This window comes from Nycticebus coucang, chromosome 22, assembly GCF_027406575.1.
Source record: "Nycticebus coucang isolate mNycCou1 chromosome 22, mNycCou1.pri, whole genome shotgun sequence".
NCBI lineage: Eukaryota > Metazoa > Chordata > Mammalia > Primates > Lorisidae > Nycticebus > Nycticebus coucang.
In genome coordinates, this window is record NC_069801.1 from 42787332 (window position 1) to 42804422 (window position 17091).

Below are 17091 nucleotides of genomic sequence, written 5' to 3' on the forward strand. Positions count from 1 at the left end.
TCTGTCTCTACAACAACAATAAAAAAAATGACAGGGAGAAGTCAAAAGTATACACAAACTACTAGCCATATCTGAGAGAATTTTGCCCCACAGAATAAAATGGGAATTCATTAATCCACAATAATAAAAGTGAATTAGTTGAAAGTTTGGTGAGGAAGGAAATAGTTTATTAATAATTTTTAAAATTAAAAGGATAAAGTACACCGGAAAAGCCTGGCAGATAGCATAGATGAAAAGTGATATCACCAATAATGGGACAAATAACTCTGCCACCCAAGGACAGCAATGAGAACACAGCATCCCTGTGATTCCTGCAAAAAGATAGATAAGCTGAATCTAATCAGACCATGTTGAGGAACATTATACAAAAGTGCACACTGTACAAAAAAGTCCTCCCTGTGTCAAGGTTGTGAAAGTCGAGGAAAGACTGAAGAACTTTTCAGATTGAAGGAGACTAAAGAGATAAAACAATGCAACATGTGATTCTGAATCGGATCCTTTTGTTATTTAGGACAACCTGTGGAAAGTAAATGGCGTCTGAATATTAGATGGCAGTGATATATCACTGTTTAAGTTTGAAATTATTACAAACAAAAAACCTCAGTAAGTCCCAAATGTGTATAATAGAAGTTGACATTAGACTGAAAACAACAGTTAAGGCTATGAGAGGTCCACATTCCCACGTCTAGTGTTAGAATTAGGCATATTTCCCCATAAAACCAGAAAATAGGCTCCACAGTGTTGCTAGTAATATCTGTTGCTCAAGGGATAGGGGAAATGCTCCCTGTTCCAATTGGGTCATCCAATAGAACTTTTTCCAGTGATGGCAGTGTTCTAGTCTGTACTGTCCAATATGCCAGCCACTAGCTACATATGGCTATTGAGCCCTTGGAAACATGGCTAATGTGATTGAAGTACTGAGTTTTACATTTTATTTTAATTCATTGAAATTCAAATAGCCATAGGTCTCTTGTGACTATGATACTACAAAATGGAGATCTGGCAGTTGTAAACTCAACCACCTGAGTGGTCCCTGAGGGAAGCAGGCCCTGTAGGCACTGGAAAACTGCTTCTCCACTCCAGCCAGCTATTGCTATTTGGAATGCAGACCTCATGTTGCCAGATCTGGTAAGAAGCCAGACATCTGAATTTTACATGAAATATCTCAACTTTTAAATGTCGGCAACTAAGTCTTTTTTTTTTTTTTTTGAGACAGAGCCTCAAGCTGTCACCCTGGGTAGAATGCTGTGTCATCACAGCTCACAGCAACCTCCAACTCTTGGGCTCAAGGGATTCTCCTGTCTCAGCCTCCCAAGTACCTGGGACTACAGGCGCCCGCCACAACACCCGGCTATTTTATGGTTGCAGCCGTCATTGTTTGGTGGGCCCGGGCTGGATTTGAACCTGCCAGCTCAGGTGTATGTGGCTGGTGCCCTAGCCGCTTGAGCCACAGGTGCCAAGCCGGCAACTAAGTCTTTGAAAGCATGCAGGCCAAATCGAATACAACTATTGGCTGGATTTGGCTTACTAGTTTGCATTTCCGGTTGTACATGAAAAAGACCTATATACTGAAGGTTATATACAATAGAAAATGAACTCACCCTCCCCCACCCCCAACAAATAAAGGCTGGGTGTGGTGGCTCATGCCTGTAATCCTAATACTCTGGGAGGCTGAGGCCGGTGGATTGCTGGAGCTCATGAGTTTGAGACCAGCTGAGCAAGAGTGAGACCCCTGTCTCAAAAAATACCCAGGTGTTGTGGTGGGTGCCTGTAGTCCCAGCTGCCAGGGAGGTTGAGGCAAGAGGATCCTTTGAGCCCAAGAGTTTGAGGTTGTTATGAGCTATGACACCATGGCACTCTACCACCGGTGACAAAGTGAGACTCTGTCTAAAAAAAATATAAAAAGAAAGTGAACTATGTCAAAAAACACGTGCTTGTGCTTCAGAAATATTCAGCAGACTAAAAAAAAAATCAGACTGATGTTATTCAGTACAGTCAGCAAGATTGAGGAACACTTTATAGATAAAATGTGGCAATGGAGCTTCTGAGAATCTGGAGGATTATGTTTACAAAAATAGGACAAAATGCCAAACTGTTTCAATCTATTGTCCTATTTACAGGGATGGCCAGCATTTCCCTTTAATTTCTTTTCTTTTTCTTTTTTTTTTTGTAGAGACAGAGTCTCACTGTACCACCTTGGGTAGAGTGCCGTGGCGTCACACAGCTCACAGCAACCTCTAACTCATGGGCTTACGCGATTCTCTTGCCTCAGCCTCCCGAGCAGCCGGGACTATAGGCACCCGCCACAACGCCCGGCTATTTGCTGTTGCAATTTGGCCTGGGCTGGGTTTGAACCCGCCACCCTCGGCTTATGGGGCCCGTGCCCTACTCACTGAGCCACAGGCGCCGCCCTCTTTTCTTTTTCTTTTATTCTCTATTTTTTTTTTTTTTTTGAGATAGAGTCTCACTATGTTGCCCTGGGTAGAGTGCCGTGGTGTCACAGCTCAGCAACTTCAAACTCTTAGGCTTAAGCGATTCTCTTGCCTCAGCCTCCCAAGTAGCTGGGACTACAGGCGCCCACCACAATGCCTGGCTTTTTTTTTTTTGGAGACTAGGTCTTGCTCTTGCTCAGGCTGGTTTCAAACTCATGAGCTCAAGCAATCCACCCGCCTCGGCCTCCCGGAGTGTTAGGATTACAGGCGTGAGTCACTGTGTCTACTTCTAATTTATTTTTCAAAGACAGATTCTTTAAAAGATGTACATTGTCAAAACTGATACAAGAAGAATTAGAAAATTCAAATAGCCCTTTATCAGTTTCTTAGTCTTAGCACTACTGACATTCTGGGTTGGAAAATTCTTTGTTATAGGGAAGCAATGTCCTATTTAGCAGTGTCCCTGGCTTTACTCACTAGATCCCAGAAGTACCACCCAGATGTGACAACCCAAAATGTCTCCAGATGGTTACAAAAAATCCTCTAAGTGAGGGCAAAATTGCCTCTGGCTGAGAACCACGTCCTATATTAATTAAAGAAATTGAAGGCTGGGCAAGGTGGCTCATGCCAGTAAACCTAGCACTCTGGGAGGCTGAGGCAAATGGATACCTTGAGCTCACGAGCTCCAGACCAGCCTGAGCAAAAAAGCGAGACCCTATCTTTACTAAAAATTGAAAAACTGAGGCAAAAGATCGCTTGAGCCCAAGAGTTGGAGGTTACTGTGAGTTATGACACCACGGCACTGAACCCAGGGCGAAAGCTTGAGACTCTGTCTCAAAAAAAAAAAAAAGAAAAGAAAAAGATATTGAGAAGTTGATCAATCAATATAAAAATAGTTAGATATGGCTCAGCGCTCATAGCTCGGTGGTTAGAGCACCAGCCACATACATGGGGGCTGGTGGGTTCGAACAGCCCAGGTCTGCTAAACAACACTGACAACTACAACAAAACAATAGCCAGGCATTGTGGCGGGTGCCTGTAGTCCCAGCTACTCGGGAGGCTGAGGCAAGAGAATTGCTTAAGCCCAAGAGTTTGAGGTTGCTGTGAGCTGTGATGTGACAATACTCCACTGAGGACGACATAGTGAGACTCTTGTCTCAAAAACAAAAAATAAAAATAGGCTTGACACCTGTAGCTCAGTGGCTAGGGCACCAGCCAAATACACCAGAGTTGGCGGGTTTGAATCCAGGCCAGGCCTGCCAAACAACAATGACAACTACAACTAAAATATAGCAGGGTGTTGTGGTGGGCACCTGTAGTCCCAGCTACTTGGGAGGCTGAGGCAAGAGAATCACTTAAGCCCAAGAGTTTGAAGTTGCTGTGAGCTGTTACGCCACAGCACTCTACCAAGGGCAACAAAGTAAGACTTGGACTCAAAATAAATAAATAAATAAATAAATAAAATTAAATAAAAATAGAAAAATTAGCAGGATTTGATGGCGCACACCTATAGTCCCAGCTACTCAAACGGATGAGGCAGGAAGATCACTTGGGCCTAGGAGTTTAAGGTTGCAGTGAGCTATGATAATGCCACTGCATCCTAGCCTGGTTAAAGAGGGAGACCCTGTCTCAAAAATAAAATGAGTTGAGGCTGGGCAGAGTACCTCATACCTGTAATCCTAGCACTCTGGAAAGCCATGGCAGGATTGCTTGAGATCAGGAGTTCAAGACCAGCCTGAACAAGAATGAGAACCCAGACGGCGCCTGTGGCTCAGTGAGTAGGGCGCCGGCCCCATATGCCGAGGGTGGCGGGTTCAGACCCAGCCCCGGCCAAACTGCAACAGAAAAATAGCCGGGCTTTGTGGCGGGCGCCTGTAGTCCCAGCTGCTCTGGAGGCTGAGGCAAGAGAATCGCGTAAGCCCAAGAGTTAGAGGTAGCTGTGAGCCGTGTGACACCATGGCACTCTACCCGAGGGCGGTACAGTGAGACTCTGTCTCTACAAAAAAAAGAATGAGAACCCAACTTTACAAAAAATGGAAAAAGTAGCTCGTTATTGTGATGCATGCCTATAGCCCCAGCTACTTAGGGGGCTGAGGCAGGAGGATTGTTTGGCCCCAGGAGTTTGAGGTTGCAGTGAGCTATGATTGTATCACTGTACTCTAGGTTGGGTGACAGACTGAGACTCTATCTCAAAAAAAAAAAAAAAAAAAACAGGCTTGGCACCTGTAGCACAGTGGTTATGGCACCAGCTTTATACACTGAGGGGTGGTGGGTTTGAACCTGGTCTAGGCCAGCTAAACTGCAATGACAACTGCATCCAAAAATAGCTGGGTGTTTTGGCAGGTGCCTGCAGTCCCAGCTACTAGGGAGGCTTAGGCAAGAGAATGGCTTACGCCACAGACTTTGAGGTTGCTGTGAGCAGTAACGCTACGGCACTCTACCAAAGGTGACATAGTGAGACTCTGTCTCAAAAACAAAAAGTAAACTTCTTTGGCTCGGCGCCATAGCACAGTGGTTATGGGGCCAGCCACATACACTTAGGGTGACTTTTTTTTTTTTTTTTTTTGCATTTTTTGGCTGGGCCCTGGTTTGAACCCATCATCTCCGGTATATGGGCTAGCACCCCAACTCCTTTGAGCTACAGGCACTGCTTAGGGTGACGGGTTTGAGCCCAGCTTGGACCAGCTAAACAACTGCAACAAAAAAATAGCTGGGTGTTGTGGCGGGTGCCTGTAGTCTCAGCTACTTGGGAAGATGAGGCAAGAGAATCACTTTGGACCGAGAGTTTGAGGTTGCTGTAAGCTGTGGTGCCACAGCACTCTAATGAGGGTGACATAGTAAGTGTCTTAACAAAAGAAAAAAAAAAGAGAGAAAGAGAAGAAAAAAAGAGAAAGAAATAAAGAAAACAAAAACTATTAATATACAGGCTCAGAGTCCATAGCACTGTGGTTACAGCGTCAGCCATATACACCAAGTGTGGCGGGTTTGAACCCAGCCGAGGCCAGCTCAACAACAATGACAACTGCAACAAAAAAAAAATAGCCAGGCGTTGTGGTGGATGCCTGTAGTCTCAGCTACTTGGGAGGCTGAGGCAAGGAAATCGCTTAAGCCCAAGAGATTGAGGTTGCTGTGAGCTGTGATGCCATAGCACTCTACCAAGGGTGACATAGTGAGACTCTGTCTCAAAAACAAAACAAAACTGATAATATACAGACAGTCCCCAAGTGATGAATGAGGTAAGTTCTGTAGGTTTATTCTTAAGTTGAATTTGTATGTGAGTTGGAACAAATACATTTACCTCTTTTACCTGTCCTTTATCAATTGGATTTTATTTATTTATTTTTTTGAGATAGAGCCTCACTCTGTTGCCCTGGGTAGAGTCTAATGGCATCATTGCAGCTCAGTGCACCCTCAAACTCCAGAGCTCAAGTGATCCTTCTGCCTTGGCCTCTGGAGTAGCTGGGACTACAGGTGCCCACTATAATGCCCTGCTAGTTTATTCTATTTTTAGTAGAGATAGGGTCTCTCTGTTGCTCAGGCTGGTCTCAATCAATCCACCTGCCTTGGCCTCTCAAAGTGCTAAGATTACAGGCTTGAGCCACTACACCTGGCTTACTTAGTAGGATCTAATGTTTCTGCAATTACTAGCAAATTCCTTTTCAGCATTTTTTTTGGCTGATTATCTAAATTTCTGAAACTTAAATTCTCATTTGAACAAGTCTTACCAATCTTACTATTTCCCTCCTTATTTAGAATAATAATGGATGAGTAGTTTATCCCAATGAGTAAAATCTTTGGCACATGTGGGCGGTGCCTGTGGTTAAAAGGAGTAGGGCACCGCCCCATATACTGGAGATGGTGGGTTCAAACCTGGCCACAGGCTCAGCGCCTGTGGCTCAAGCGGCTAAGGTGCCAGCCACACACACCTGAGCTGGCGGGTTCGAATCCAGGCCGGGCCCACCAAACAAAAATGACAGCTGCAACCAAAAATAGCCAGGTGTGGGTGGCGCCTGTGGCTCAGTCGGTAAGGCGCCGTCCCCATATACCGAGGGTGACGGGTTCAAACCCGGCCCCGGCCAAACTGCAACCAAAAAATAGCCGGGCTTTGTGGCGGGCGCCTGTAGTCCCAGCTACTTGGGAGGCTGAGGCAGGAGAATCGCTTAAGCCCAGGAGTTGGAGGTTGCTGTGAGCTGTGTGAGGCCATGGCACTCCACTGAGGGCCATAAAGTGAGACTCTGTCTCTACAAAAAAAAAAAAAAAAAATAGCCAGGCGTTGTGGCTGGCGCCTGTACTCCCAGCTACTTGGGAGGTGGAAGCAGGAGAGTTGCTTGAGCCCAGGAGTTGGAGGTTGCTGTGAGCTATGATGCCACATCACTCTACCCAAGGTGACAGCTTGAGGATCTGTCTCAAAAAACAAAACAAAACAAAAAAAAAAAAACCTGGCCACGGCCAAAAAAAAAAAAACTGCAGAAAAAAACATCTTTGGCACAATGCTCATTTTCTATTTTCATGACAGCAATATTTTTAACCTCTGGGAAATTATAATTTAGCAGACCATAAAATAATATGTATCAAGTGGTAATAAAAGCATAAAAGCAGGATAAGAAGACAGCTATTGATGGTACAGTATATACTATTTTGGATAGGGCGTTAGTCCTGTAATTCCCTTAAAAAGAAGTGGAATACCTCCTTTTCTCTCCGTTCTCATTGCCATCACAATAATTTTTTCTCTTCTGATTTCTTTGTTTTTACTTACTAAAATCACCAACCCGCTCAGCGCCTGTAGCTCAAGCAGCTAAGGCATCAGCCACATACACCAGAGCTGGCGGGTTTGAATCCAGCCGGGCCTGCCGAACAACAATGACAACTACAACCAAAAAATAGGGCGTTGTGTCGGGCGCCTGTAGTCCCAGCTACTTGGGAGGCTGAGGCAAGAGAATCGCTTAAGCGATGGAAGTTGCTGTGAGCTGTGATGCTACGGCACTCTACCCAGGGCGGCAGCTTGAGGCTCTGTCTCAGAATAAATAAATAAATAAATCACGGACTGTCAGATGACCATTTTAAAAAACAATTTCTGATCATGTCCCTCCTCTGCATGGGATCCCTAAAGGTGAAATCAAGTGTTGTGGGGCCTAAAGCTTACGCAATATACGTGGCTCTAAGTACCCTGTTTTTCCGAAAATAAGACATCCCCCGAAAATAAGACCTACTTACAGGAAAGATAAGACGTCCCCTGAAAATAAGACCTAGCACATCGTTGGGAGCACACCTTAAAATAAGACACTGTCTTATTTTCGGGGAAACAGGGTAGTAACAAAATTAGGTACAAGGTCTCGAAAGTGGTCGTGCAAATGACAGGTCCAGAAATTTAAGCTTCATTATGTTCACTGCAAATACGCCTCTGCCTAAAAGACTGGTCTCTTTTTCCTCTACCTCAGTGTAATGTCTGCCTAGAAGGCTCTTTCCACTCTTTTTTGTCTAGATAACTTTCAGTACTCAACCATTAGCTCACTGTCCTCCCAGATCCTCCAACGGGGTTAGGGGCGTCCTGGTATACCTCTAGCTGATCCAATCAATCATCAAGGCGGAGTCACCATTCCGAGAGCCAGGTTGTTTTTTCTCCAGCACCCTCAAGGGACCACGGGCGGGGCGTGAGTATTCAGCGATGGGCGGAACCCTGGGAGAGTGTCTGGTAGAATTCACTCCTCTCTACCGCTCTAGTCCACCAGGGTGGCGCTCATCACCTCCCCGGAACCCGTGGGTCTCCCGTCACGGTTCCGGTCGGAATTACCCAGCAGCGCACGCTGACATGGCTGTGCCGTTACTGAGAGGTGTTCGGAAGCTGCTGAAGCATGTATACTTCGCGACGGTCCCACGGAGACATCGACATAAAAAGAAATGGGTAAGGTCGACTCGGGGTGCAGAAGGGAACAGTAACTATAGTTTGTGGCCGCCGCCTCTCCGGAAACCTCTCCGGCCCTTCCATCTCCCTGCCCCTTCGGTTACGTTCGCTACTCCCACCCCTCTAGAACACATAGGCCTCTTTCTCCCGCCACTCAGGAGCGTCACTAGGCTCCTCCTTTCCGCGTCTGCTACGTAACCGCCTCTGCCGCCTTTTTATTTTGTCACAAGTCTTAGTGTTTCCACGTTACGTTTGTAGCTTCCTGACCCCGCCCCTCTAAGTTACGTCACAACTCCGCCCTTATTGTTTTGGTTATGTCACCGCCTCTTGTTCTCAGCAGTACTTACCTTTCCCTTGGCCCCTACTACCCCTTCCACTTTCCTCTTTCTCCCCCTCCCTCCCCTATCCCCGATCCATCCCCCCATGACCTCTTCTGCTCCTTTCCTCATTGAACTACCAGCCCGGCCGCCCTCACCCATAGGAAAACATAGCGACTTCCCCTTCCCTCCTGGGTCTCCGACACCCTGCAGGAAAGGATTCACCGTCCAGTTGCCTCTGGCGGCCAGGAAAGGTTACAGCGACCACCCTGCCCCTACCGCCGGCCTTTCCCCAAACGCAGGCAAGAGGTGCAACGACTCCTCTCAGTTCTCGGACTCTCCCCACTTCTCCATAGACTCTTCCTCTTGCGTAACCGGCACGACCCCCTGCCCACTCCCACGGATTCCTTCCCCGCCCCCACCACCTCGTTCCCCACTTCCCCAACCTCCCTTGTGCCCAGGGAGATGTTTCTTTGAGCCCTCATCTTCTCCACTGCTCGACAGGCTTTATTGCCATGGGTCCAGCCTCTCGTGTTCTCCCCCTCCAAGTCCTTATTTTAACCGGTCCAGCATTCCAAAATCACCCACTCTCCCTCAGCGGAGTGCTTATTGCAGCTGGATCAGTCCCCCAAGAATGCCACGCCCCTGTCCTCGAGGCCCTTACTTAGATCAGCACACTTACTTCTGTTACTGTAGTGAACACCCTTCAGTTTTGGGAACCAGCCCCATGACCTCTCCTACCCTCACTCGTAGGCCCTTAGGAACCTGTCCAGTGACCCCTCCTACCTTCACTTATCAGCCTCCAAGAACCAGCCCGGTGACTTCCCCTCACCTCATTCATACACCCTTGGAAACTGGCCCCACAGTTTCACCTCCTGTTGCTCATGAGTCTCAGGGAACTTGCCTCATTATTTCGCCTCCTCCTGCCCGTAGGACCCTGGGAACTTGCCTCACAATGTCACCTGCCCTTGTTCACCAGCCAGTGGAAACTAGACTTACAGTCTCTCCAACCCTGTCTCACAGAGTTGTGGAAACTGGGCTGATGATCTCACCCCTGCCCTCTCACTGGTCCTCAGGGAGAAATTATAATGACCCTCCTCTTTCCCAAACATCTTACCCACCTACTGACAGTTTGTACCATGGTGGTCTTAAGCTTCCAGACTCTTGTGAACCTAAACCACAGCTTGATCTGCCCCTTGAGAAAAATTGTTGTGGCCTCCATTCCCAGGCAGGCATGTCTGACTCTTCCAGCTTACCTCAGGAGAGCACTTATTATGTCCAGCTTTCCTCAGATTGCGACATACCTGTCACTGGAAGTCCTCACTGTGTCATCCGACAACCCCCTAGGAGTACTGGTTCTCCTTACTCACCCCAGTCCAAGGCTCTTGGAAAGCCTTGCTTTGGGTCCAATTTCTCCTGGGAGGTTGGTGGGAACTCTTACTTCTTGCAAAACCCAGGCACCACAATTTCTGGCCCCCCTAGTCCCCAGGAACCATCTCTTCCCTATTGTCCTTATTCTGGCTTCTTCCCTTCAACCCTGGGCAACCAGTTTATATCTTCACCCCAATCACTTCCCACTAGGAGATACACTGAGCCCCCTCTTCCCACCTCTGTTTGCCCCCAAACAAAGTCCCCTAAATTCTCAGAATTAAGGCAGTCATGTACTCCCCATAGGTGTCACTCCCTAGTGAATACTACCCAGCATGCCCCTGCTGACCAGCCAAACCCCTCTAAGCCCAGTACCTCTCCTCCACCTCCCTTCCGTCCCTCTGGCCTTTCTGATCCTCCTTGTATGAAGCCACCCCTTGCAACTCCTTCAAATTCCTGCCCGAAAGGACTTCCCCCAGGGCTTCTCTTACCTTCTCTTACGGTGGTTCCTAGAACCCTCAAAACTGTTGTCCCCACCTCTCTTCCCCTCCACCTTCCTTGTGATCCTATCTTTCCAACTAGTTATGCTCAGAGCAGCCCCCATGGACCCCTCATAAGATCCCCCTGCAATACTCATATATTCTCTGTGGTTCCCTCCACCCCCCATCCCTGCCCTGTCTCTGATTGTCTCAATCGCACCCTAGGCCCCCCTCAGTGTCTTAACCATCCCATAGTGCCCCCTGGTGGCACATATAATGCTCCTAGGGGCCCACCCCAATCTAATCGCCAGCCTGTGGTACCTCCTTGTTCTACCCACATCTATTCTTTCATACCTTTGAGAACACCCTTTGACCCCCAATGTTTACCCATTGCCCCCCGAGTCCGGGCCTGCCCTGATCCTGTCCCTTGTGGCCTCCATACCTACTCTGTGGCCCCACAAGGCTCTTGTAAAGAGCCCCCCAAGATTCCCTATAGCTGCCCTTTGCCTTCACTCAAGGTTTCCAGCTCTACTGCTAATCTCAGCTGTAGTTCGACTGTTATTATTCGTGAGTGCCGGAGTAGTAGCAGCCAGACCAAAATCATCTCAGAAAGCAGGAGTCAGAGCCGGAGCAATAGTCCTTATCGAAGCAAAGATCTGGACCAGAGTGAGAGTCTCCAAATTAGCAGAAGTCGGAGAAAGAGCAAGAGTCCCCACCATGGCAAAAGTCACAACCGGAGCAGGAGTCCCAAAAGTGGCAAAGGCAAGAGCAAGAGTCCCCGGCATAGCAGAAGCCGGAGTAAGAGTCCCCAGAGTCCCCACTGTGGCAACAATCTTCAGCGCAAGAGTCCTCGCCAACACAAGAAATGAGGGCTAGAGCACAATGGTCTAGACCAGACCAAAAATCCAGGCGAGAGCAAAAGTCAAAGTAACAATATTATCAGCCACGACAAGCAACCTAGCTTCAGCAACCAGGACCAACTTGTGGATTTCTCCTTTGAAATCTTCATTTCCTTTTACTCTGCCTTTAGGCTCTTCAAACCTGACTCATGTCCTTCTCTGCTACCCCCATAGCAGTCATTTTAAAAGTCCCTGTTTTGGTTCATACCTAAAGATTATGTGAGCTCCCTTTATTCCATCTTACTAGGGTCTGTGAACTGTCCCAAAACAACCCTCAACCCTGTGATTCTGAACATTATGGTGCCAGCTACTGCCTTAGGTAAGTTATCTGCATATTTTCATCAAAAGTAGAAAGTTATTCTTTTTAATCTTCTAAGATGTCTGTTGTCATGCTCACACGAACTAGTAGACATGAAAGTCCGTTGGAAAATAGAAAGATTATTGAGAGGAAAAGGATTTTTTTTTAAGAGATGGAGTCTCACTTTGTTGCCCTCAGTAGAGTGCTGCGGCATCACAGCTCACAGTGACCTCCAGCTTTTGGACTTAGGCAATTCTCTTGTCTCAGCCTCCTGAGTAGCTGGGACTACAGGTGCCCGCCACAATGCCTGGCTATTTTTCTGTTGCAGTTTGGCTGGGGCTGGGTTCAAATCTGCCACCCTCAGTGTATGGGACTGGCGCCCTACTCACTGAGCCACAGGCGCCACCCAGTTTTTTGTTTTTTTCAGTTTTTGGTGGGGGCCGGGTTTGAACTCGCCACCTCCAGCATATGGGGCCAGCACCCTACGCCTTTGAGCCACAGGTGCCACCCATTTCTTTTTATGTTTTTTTTTTTTTTTTTTTTTTGTAGAGACAGAGTCTCACTTTATGGCCCTCGGTAGAGTGCCGTGGCCTCACACAGCTCACAGCAACCTCCAACTCCTGGGCTTAAGTGATTCTCTTGCCTCAGCCTCCGGAGTAGCTGGGACTACAGGGGCCCGCCACAACGCCCGGCTATTTTTTTGTTGCAATTTGGCCGGAGCTGGGTTTGAACCCGCCACCCTCGGCATATGGGGCCGGCGCCCTACCGACTGAGCCACAGGCGCCGCCCAACCACCCATTTCTTTTTTCTTTTTTTTTTTTGAGAGTCTCACTTTGTTATCCTTGGTAGTGCCATGGTGTTGTAACTTACAGCAACCTCAAACTCTTGGGCTCAAGCGATTCTCTTGCCTCAGCCTCCCAAGTAGCTGGGACTACAGGTGCCCACCACAATGCCCAGCTATTTTTAGAGACGGGGTCTCACTCTAGCTTAGCTCTGGTATCGAATGTGTGAGCTCAGGCAATCCACCCATCTCAGCTTCCCAGAGTGCTAGGATTACAGGCGTGAGCCACCTCACCCGGCCCTAAGGATCTTTTGTTTTTAAGCTTGAAGGTTCCACATGGCCTTATAGGTTCTTCCTACCTCTTGCAGGCTCTCCTGAAGAGTCCTCTTATGACCTCCTGTTCTCTTTATGTTCTTCCTGCTCCTTCATATGTCATTATGAGCATTATAGCTTCCTTACAATCCTGAGATTGTAGGCAGGCAGGCAGGCAGAGGTGGTTGTAAATGCAGGATTAAAGGCAGGGGTGGGTGTTTGCTGGTTCCAAGCTTGCCTCTGGGCTCTGAGGTGGGGTCAGGTAGTGGGGGATAGAGACAAGACAGGGAAAACCAATAAGCTTGTCTTTTCTATTTTAGGCTACCACAGAGCCCAAATTTCCTGCTGTTCAACTGGCTCTGCAGAATTTTGACATGACCTACAGTGTGCAGTTTGGGGATCTTTGGTCATCAATCCGGGTTAGTCTCCTCTCAGAGCAGAAGTATGGAGCCCTGGTCAATAAATTTGCTGCTTGGGATCATGTGAGTGCTAAGCTGGAGCAGCTGAGTGCAAGAGACTTTGTGAATGAAGCCATCTCCCACTGGGAACTGGAGCCTGAGAGTGGTCAGTCTGCAGCCTCCTGGTCCTGCAGTCCAAACCTACACTGCTTCACTTTTGCCAAAGGGGATACCAGTCGTTTCCCTCCTGCCAGGTAGGATCTGGAGCCATGTCAGGGACTATCCCAAGTGCCTGCTGGAAATAGACATGAAGAGACATGAAGAGCTTCTGCTCACTGTAACAAGTATCATAATATTGCTAATATTGTAGTGTGCTTATATAGGCTAGCATTTTTCTAAGTGCTGTACATATGCTATCTCCTTTTGTTCTGTTGACGGCCCTGTAAGGTAGGTAATGTTCTTGCTTCTCTTTTACATTTAGGAAAACTGAGGCAAAGAGATGTTAAGGTACTTACTTGCTTTAGGTCTCACAAATATAAGTGGCGCAGCTAGTATCTAGGTAGTCTGATCCTAGAACCTGCACTTTGAACCTGTTCTGCTCTACTGACTCCTGTTGAAAATAGCCACTTTTTTTTGTTTTTGAGACAGAGTCTCACTTTGTTGCCCCTGGTAGAGAGCCGTGGTGTCATAGCTCACAGCAACCTCCAACTCTTGGGCTCAAACGACTCTCTTGCCTCAGCCTCCCGAGTAGCTGGGACTATAGGTGCCTACCACAATACCCAACTATTTTTAGAGATGCTGTAGCTCAGAGCTGGTCTCAAACTCATGAGCTCAGTGATCCACCCACCTTGGCCTCCCAGAGTGCTGGGATTACAGGCATGAGCCACTTTGCCTGGCCAAAATAGCCACTTATTACATGAGCACTTGCTGTGCCCTCTCATGTTAAAATGTGGGTTATCCACAGCAGTTTTCTCATTTTACCCTCATAGTCATCTATCAACGTGAGAAGGAACCAGGTCTGGTGGCGAGCGCCTGTAGTTCCAGCTACTTGGAAGGCTGAGATGGGGGGATTGCTTAAGGCCAGGAACTTGCAGCTATAGCTATGATGACATATGAGAAAGGGTTTTGCTCTGAGGCAATCTCCTGCCTCAGCATCCGGAGTAGAATATGGGTGTGTACCACCATGCCCAGCTAATCTATATTTTATAGGGACAGGGTCTTGCTCTTGCTCAGGCTAGTTTTCGAACTCCTGGCCTCAAGCAATCTTTCTGCCTTGGCCTCCTAAAGTGGTAGGATTATAGGCACGAGCTACCATGTTTATGAGACTGTGTTTACAAAAACAAAAAAAAATACATAGCACAAGTAACTTTTGGACACTGAAGAGGACTTTACGAGAAAATAGGGCTGGCCTTAGGGATAGGAAATTACTACTAGACTGGGAAAAAGAAAAACTTACAGTCTCTAGGTCCAATTCTCATGTATATGAAGTTGAGTGAAGAAAGATTCCAGTGTCTGGCGGCACTTGTAGCTCAGTGGGTAGGTTGTCGGGCCATATACACCAAAGCTGGGGGATTTGAACCCGGCCTCGGCCAGTTAAAACAACAACCACAACTGCAACAAAAAAATAGCCGGGTGTTGTGGCGGGCACCTGTAGTCCCAGCTGCTCGGAGGCTGAGGCAAGAGAATCGCATAAGCCCAAGAGCTGGAGGTTGCTGTGAGCCGTGGGATGCCACGGCACATTACCCAGGACGATAAAGTGAGACTCTGTCTCTACAAAAAAAAAAAAAAGATTCTAGTGTCAAATACTGAATTGTGCTTTAGAAATTGAGAAAAAGAAGGGCGGCGCCTGTGGCTCAGTGAGTAGGGTACCGGCCCCATATGCTGAGGGTGGCGGGTTCAAACCCAGCCCCCGCCAAACTGCAACAAAAAAATAGCCGGGCGTTGTGGCGGGCGCCTGTAGTCCCAGCTACTCGGGAGGCTGAGGCAAGAGAATCGCGTAAGCCCAAGAGTTAGAGGTTGCTGTGAGCCTTGTAACGCCACGGCAATCTACCGAGGGCCGTACAGTGAGACTCTGTCTCCACAAAAAAAAAAAAAAGAAATTGAGAAAAGAAGAGCTCCATCTTAGTTGTAGGATGTGGGAATTGATCTTTGAAGGTCTGGTTGATTAATTTAACAAATTATTATTATTTTGTTTTTTGTTTTTTTGAGACAGAGTCTCACTATGTTGCCCCTCAGTAGAGTGTTGCGGTGTCACAGTCTTGCTATGTTGCCCAGGCTGGTCTCAAACTCCTGGCCATAAATAGTTCTCCCACCTAAGCCTCCCAAAATTCTAAGATTATAGGTGTGAGCCACTGTACCTGACCAACAAATATTTATTGTCTACCAGATGCTAGACATTTAAGTACTTTGAGGCACAAGTTCTCTTGGAGCTTCTTGTCTAGTGAGGAAGACAACTATTTAATTGTTTGTAATTGGGCTCTGCGCCTGTAGCTCTGCGGCTAGGATGCCAGCCACATACACTGGAGCTGGTGGATTTGAACCCAGCCCATGCCTGCCAAACAACGACAAGTGCAACCAAAAAATATCTGGGCGTTGTGGCAGGTGCCTGTAGTCCCAGCTACTTGGGAGGCTGAGGCAAGGGAATTGCTTGAACCCAAGAGTCTGAGGTTGTTGTGAGCTGTGATGCCGCAGTACTCTACTGAGGGCGTAGTGAGACTTTGTCTAAAAAGAAAAAATTATTTGTAATTGTGGTAAGCGCTACAAAGGAAAAATACAAGATGCTATGAGGTCTTATAATTAGGTGATTTAACCCAGTCTTTTTTGAGGAAGTGATATTTAAGCTAAGACTTGAACACTGAGTAGGAATTAAACAAGGTGGTAAAAAACAAAATCCAAAAGAACCCAGAAATAAAACAAACAAACAAAATCAAAATAACAAAAAAAGCTGGTGACATAATTATCAGGGTGAGAGATTAAATATGAAGCTCCAAAAGCAGGTGGAAGACAAGATTTTGAAGGTCTTTTTTTTTTTTTTTGAGACATAGTCTTACTCTGTTACCCTGGGTAGCTCACAGCAACCTCAAACTCTTGGGTTCAAGCTATCACCTGGCTTAAGCCTCCCAAGTAGCTGAGACTATAGGCATGTGCCACCACGTCTGGTTAGTTTTTTTGTTTTTAGTAGAGACTGGATCTCATTCTTGCTCTGGATGGTCTCTAACTCCTAAACTCAAACAATCCACCCACCTCAGCCTCCCAGAGTGCTAGGATTACAGGCGTGAGCCACTGTGCTCACCCCAGATTATGAAGGTCTTTTAGCCCTGGTGGAATTTTTTACTTTTTTTTTTTTTGTAGAGACAGAGTCTCACTTTATGGCCCTCGGTAGAGTGCCGTGGCCTCACACAGCTCACAGCAACCTCCAACTCCTGGGCTTAAGCAATTCTCTTGCCTCAGCCTCCTGAGTAGCTGGGACTACAGGCGCCCGCCACAACGCCCGGCTATTTTTTGGTTGCTGTTTGGCCGGGGCTGGGTTTGAACCCATCACCCTCGGCGTATGGGGCCGGCGCCTTACCGACTGAGCCACAGGCGCCGCCCTTTACTTTTTTTCTTAGAAGAAGAAGCCATGAAAGGTTTTAAGCTTGAGAATGACATGATCAGATTTGAATTTTTAAAATATGATTCTGACTACTGTGTGGAAAACAGACCTGAGAAGTTCAGGGTGACAGCTTGAGACTCTGTCTCCAAAAAAAAGGGCTTGGCTCCTGTGGCTCAAGTGGCTAAGGTGCCAGCCATATACACCTAAGCTGGCAGGTTTGAATCCCTGGGCCCGCCAAACAACAATGATGGCTGCAACCAAAAAATAGCTGGGCGTTGTGGCAGGTGTCTGTAATCCCAGCTACTTGGGAGGC

General features: G+C 47.3%; 2 protein-coding genes across 3 annotated transcripts in view; both read left to right on the plus strand.

The window, feature by feature from the left end:
• Positions 1-8150: 8150 nt before the first annotated feature.
• NSUN4 (NOP2/Sun RNA methyltransferase 4) overlaps positions 8151-17091 on the plus strand; it is a 42828-nt gene continuing 33887 nt past the window's right edge. The window contains exons 1-3 of one of the 2 annotated variants that reach the window (XM_053577165.1): positions 8206-8334; positions 11645-11716; positions 13109-13440. In XM_053577165.1, the coding sequence (XP_053433140.1) occupies positions 13163-13440 (278 nt within the window). In that variant the 5' untranslated portion in view covers positions 8206-8334; positions 11645-11716; positions 13109-13162. Of the gene's footprint in view, positions 8335-11644; positions 11717-13108; positions 13441-17091 lie in introns of both variants that reach the window. The other variant, XM_053577164.1, reaches the window with a different exon arrangement.
• LOC128575492 (sperm head and tail associated protein-like) lies at positions 8346-11631 on the plus strand. The gene is made up of 2 exons (XM_053577169.1): positions 8346-9539; positions 9585-11631. The coding sequence occupies exons 1-2, from the start codon at positions 8758-8760 to the stop codon at positions 11365-11367; spliced, it is 2565 nt and encodes an 854-aa protein (XP_053433144.1). The 5' UTR covers positions 8346-8757; the 3' UTR covers positions 11368-11631.